Below are 5634 nucleotides of genomic sequence, written 5' to 3' on the forward strand. Positions count from 1 at the left end.
CATTCTATCAGGTTAATTATTTATTACTCCTTGTTCATCATAAAGAATTTAAAGGGAACACGTCTCATTGAAAATGCAGTCCAATCTCCTGGTGTGATGTTGTAGAGCAGTTGCAGAGCAGATTGATATATTAGTTAGTGGGAAAAGACATTCTAGTAAACAATTACTCTAATTCTAAACTCATTCTAAGTTTAGGAGTCCAGTGGGCGGTTATAATGAGGGTTATACCTGCATGCTCAATTAAATAGTTAAACTGTCAATCACTGAGTAGGGCCACCTTCTGGACTAATCCCAGAATTAGCTCAATATATTACAAATTATGCTGCATCTTTTCCCACAAGGCCATACATCATTCCGGTGAATGGGACCATATGGAGATGTTTTTTGTAAAATGTGTGAGCTTTACAGATCCAGCAGACAAAAGTACAAAAGCAGTGTGAATACGTCTCTACTTTGCCTTTAACAGTCTCTTTATGGCATGCTTTACTTCTTTATTGCGAAGTGTATAAATCAGAGGGTTTAACATGGGGGTCACAGTTGTGTACAGCACCGAACAGATTTGCTCAAAGATATTAGAGTGTTTTGTAGTTGGGGCTAATAGCACAGAAGAGGCTGTGGTATAGTAGAGGAGGAGGACGGTAACATGAGAAGAACATGTGGAGAAGATCTTTCTTCTTCCTTCTCGTGATTTAATATTCATAATAATGGAAATTATTTTTGAGTATGAGACAACACTGAACAAAAATGGACACACGACAAGAACTAAAATTTCAAAATACACGAGATTGAAGAACTTCTCTAAGCCTCCACAAGAGATCTTAAACAGAGCCTTAAAGTCACAAAATAGATGGTGGATCTTGTTGGCACTGCAGAACGTTATCTTCAAGGCTTGTGATGTAATTAAAAGTGAATTTATACAGGCTGAAGACCAAATGGCAACAACGAGCCCCAAACATGTTCTCCTACTCAAAACCTGATGATAATGTAAAGGTCTACAGATCGCAACATACCGGTCATAAGCCATTACAAACAATAGGGTATCTTCTGTGGTGCCAAACAAGACATAAAAGAAAAATTGGGTGAAACATTGTGTAAATGATACAGTTTTAATACCAGTGAAAAGCATGTAGAGCACTTTAGGAATGATGACAGTCGGGAAACAAACATCAATAATGGATAGATTACTGAGAAACAGATACATGGGGGAGTGGAGCCGACGATCAGCGTATATCACTGCAATGATAATTATATTCATTAATAGTCCCATCAAGTACACAGTTAATAGTGTGAAGAAAATGTATGGGGTGTCCTCTGGTTTGGAAAAAAAGGGAATAATTTGGAAATATTCCATGGTCTGGTTTCCCATTATGTTTTATTCCATGGTCTAGTTTCCCATGATGTTTTCAGTCTTCATACAAGACAGTAAAAATCTAATAAAAATTTTTTATATCATTATTAGATTCATCTTTATTATATAGACTCATATCTCCACCGTCCCAGGTTCACATCCCCTCCAACCCAAGTTCACACCCACCCCGCCCCAACATCACATTCCCTCTGCCTCCCCAGGCTGACATCCCAGATGCCCCATGTTGATATTCCCGCTGCCCCAGGCTGACTTCCCAACCTCCCCAGAATCATATCCCAGCCACTAGAAAGCACACATCCCTGCCACCTCAAACTCACATCCCCTCTGCCTCAAGCTTACATCCCCACTGCCCCAAGCTCACATCCCTAACACCTCAAACTCACATCCCCTCTGCCTCAAGCTCACATCCCCACTGCCCCAAGCTCACATCCCTAACACCTCAAACTCACATCCCCTCTGCCTCAAGCTCACATCCCCACTGCCCCAAGCTCACATCCCTACTGTCTCAGGCTCACTTCCCAACAGCCCCAGAAACACATCCCCTCTGCCCCAGGCTCGCATCCCTCTGAGCCACGCTCACATTCCTGCCACACCAAACTCACATCTCCGCTACCCTAAGCTCACATCCCTACTGTCTCAGGCTCACATCCCATCTGCCCCAGAATCACATCCCCGCTACACCACGCTCACATCCTCACAGCCCTAGAATCACATCCCCGCTACACCAGGCTCACATTCCCACAGCCCTAGAATCACATCCCCGCTACACCACGCTCACATCCCCACTGCCCCAGAATCACATCCCCGCTACACCACGCTCATATCCCCACAGCCCCAGAATCACATCCCCGCTACACCAGGCTCACATCCCCACAAATCCAGAATCACATCCCCACTACACCAGGCTCACATCCCCACAGACCCAGAATCACATCCCCGCTACACCAGGCTCACATCCCTACAGCCCCAGAATCACATCCCTGCTACACCACGCTCATATCCCCACAGCCCCAGAATCACATCCCCGCTACACCAGGCACACATCCCCACAGCTCCAAAATCACATCCCTGCTACACCAGGCTCACATCCCCACTACCCCAGAATCACATCCCCACTACACCAGGCTCACATCCCCACAGCCCCAGATCAACATCCCCGCTACACCACGCTCACATCCCCACAGCCTCAGAATTACATCCCTGCTACACCAGGCTCACATCCCCACAGGCCGAGAATCACATCCCTGCTACACCAGGCTCACATCGCCACAGCCCCAGAATTACATCCCCGCTACACCAGGCTCACATCCCCACAGCCCCAGAATCACATCCCCACTACACCACGCTCACATCCCCACAGCCGGAGAATCACATCCCCGCTACACCAGGCTCACATCCCCACAGGCCCAGAATCACATCCCCGCTACCCCAGAATCACATCCCCGCTACACCAGGCTCACATCGCCACAGCCCCAGAATTACATCCACGCTACACCAGGCTCACATCCCCACAGCCCCAGAATCACATCCCCGCTACAACAGGCTCACCACCCCACAGGCCCAGAATCACATTCTCGCTACACCAGGCTCACATCCCCACAACCCCAGAATCACATCCCCACTACACCAGGCTCACATCCCCACAACCCCAGAATCACATCCCCGCTACACCAGGCTCACATTCCCACAGGCCCAGAATCATATCCCCGCTACCCCAGGCTCACATCGCCACAGCCCCAGAATTACATCCCCGCTACACCACGCTCACATCCCCACAGCCCCAGAATCACATCCCCGCTACACCAGGCTCATATCCCCACAACCCCAGAATCACATCCCCGCTTCCCCAGAATAACATCCCCGCTACACCATGCTCACATCGCCACAGCCCCAGAATTACAACCCCGCTACACCAGGCTCACATCAAAACATGCCCCAGAATCACATCCCCGCTACACCAGGCTCACATCTCCACAGCCCCAGAATTACATCCCCGCTACACCAGGCTCACAACCCCACAGGCCCAGAATCACATCCCTGCTACACCAGGCTCACAGCCCCAGAATCACATCCCGGCTACACCAGGCTCACATCCCCACAGCCCCAGATTCACATCCCAGCTACGCCAGGCTCACATCCCCACAACCCCAGGCTCACATCCCCACAACCCCAGAATCACATCCCCACTGCCCAAAGCTCACATGCCTTTCACCCCAGAATTACATCTTAACCACACCATGCTCACATTTCCTTCGGCCCAAGCTCGCATCTCCCCTTGTTCAGGCTTACATCCCCTCTGCCACAGAATCACATCCCCATCGCCTCAATCTCATATTCCCACCTCCTCAGACTCACATTTAAAATATTACAATTAACCAGCATCCATCACTGTAAATATAAAAGAGAATTTCAGGATGAAATACAACAAAACTATTTTTTCATGGTGAAAACCAGTTTTTAAATACAAATTGTGAAGAGGTTACTATTCCCTATCGAGTGTGCATAGAAAAGATGGTCCCCGGAGCACAGGTTTTGCAACCCACAGCAAAAGATATGTGGACCAATTACCAATCTCCTGTGTGATTTCTCAATGATCCAAGTCTAACATTCTACAAAATTCAAATTTTCCACTCCCATCTCCAAGCCATTGATTGCACCAACCTTAGCTCTGAAGTCTGTAGGTCCATAGGCCGTGAGAGCGGCGCATGGACTCTAAGACTCCGATTCATTAAGACTTGGGTTCTGTATTAGTGCATTGAAGTAAGATGGGCCAAATTCATTAGCAGGCATGCATCGCCTCAATGTAGTTGGCGCATCTTTCATCTGCTGTGCACCACTGCAAGAAGCGCACTTCAGTGAGGGAATTGAACTCATTTCTGTCATAATTGATGTCGCTTTTGTCAATCTCTGACAGCGCCATTTACAGAACATCTTTGTGTCCCGAGTGCCCATCGCTCCCCACCCTCCGCCAAAATTATGGTGCGCCAATGAAAACCAGCCTATGGCTGGTTTCCATTGGAGGATGTGATTTTTGCTATACAATGCAATACAGTATTGCTGTGTATAGTGCAACTGATCAGATGATCGCAGGATCAACTCCCCTAAAGGGATTAAAAATTAAAGTGAAAAGTAAAAATTAAAAAAAAATATATATATATATATATATATATATATATATAAATTTGAATCCTCCATTTTCCCTTGTTAAAAATAAAGAAATAAAATAAAAAAACAAGAATAAGCATATTTGTTATCTCTACATCCGTAAAAATCTGATCTGTCAATATACAGTATATATAATTCACCTGTATGGCAAATAGTGTAATGAGAAAAAAAATTGAAACTCCAGAATTGAGATTTTTTGGTCACAGCAACACAGCTAAAAAATGCAAGAAATGATCAAATGTCATATATATGCCAAAATTATGTTAATATAGACATTAGATTGCCATGCAGAAAACAAGCTCTCACATAGCTCCGTTAAATGAAAAATTAAAATGGAATGAACTTCAGAACATGGAGAAACAAGACAATTTTTTTTTCTAATTCTTTTTGTCACTTAAATAAAAAAATACTATATAACTTTTGCATCTTTGTAATCGTACTGACCTGGAGAATTATATTTCTATGTCATTTTTACCCCACAATCAACGTCATAAAAACAGAACCCGAAAAACTACTGCAGAATTGCATTTATTTTTGTTTAGTAATTTCACAGTACTTGGAGTTTTTTTTCCCTGTTTCCCAGTACAATTGAATGGTAAAATGAATGGCAGGATCCAAAACTACAACTTGTCCTGGAAAAAAACAAACAAACCCTCATAACGCTATGGGAGAGGAAAAATAACAAAAAGTCATAGCTCTCGAAAGGGGGGAGGAAATAACAAAATCACAAAAATGGAAAATGGCACTGTCGGGAAGGGATTCATTTTCTATTTAAAGACTTTCTTCTGGGGGATATCGGAGTGTAAAGACATTAGTATAACGTTATTCCAGCAAAGTTCTGCAGACAGGTGGCGCGTCATGGGCTCTCATACATTGGCCAATTTCTGCAGTAAGTACCTTCATTTATTAAGTATATTCTATACCACAGTAATGCAGTTCAAATTTAATATATTCGGTGTTTGCATACACGTGTGTGTGTATATACAGTGTGTGTCTATATATATATATATACATATTTAAAGAGCAGCTCTGTGGATAATTACACGGGTGCAAACCTCCCGGAATTGGTCTCATAATCTACTTAAAAATTTAAAAAAGGG

At 44.4% G+C, this 5634-nt stretch overlaps 1 protein-coding gene across 1 annotated transcript; it reads right to left on the bottom strand.

Annotated features, from left to right (window-relative positions):
• Nucleotides 1–448: 448 nt before the first annotated feature.
• On the bottom strand, nucleotides 449–1366 carry LOC141180561 (olfactory receptor 1468-like). The gene has a single exon (XM_073660661.1). It carries the CDS (start codon nucleotides 1364–1366, stop codon nucleotides 449–451), a length of 918 nt encoding a protein of 305 aa, XP_073516762.1.
• Nucleotides 1367–5634: the final 4268 nt, after the last annotated feature.

Source organism: Phyllobates terribilis, unplaced genomic scaffold, assembly GCF_046119375.1.
Source record: "Phyllobates terribilis strain yellow unplaced genomic scaffold, ASM4611937v1 Scaffold_33__1_contigs__length_13283291, whole genome shotgun sequence".
Classification (NCBI taxonomy): domain Eukaryota; kingdom Metazoa; phylum Chordata; class Amphibia; order Anura; family Dendrobatidae; genus Phyllobates; species Phyllobates terribilis.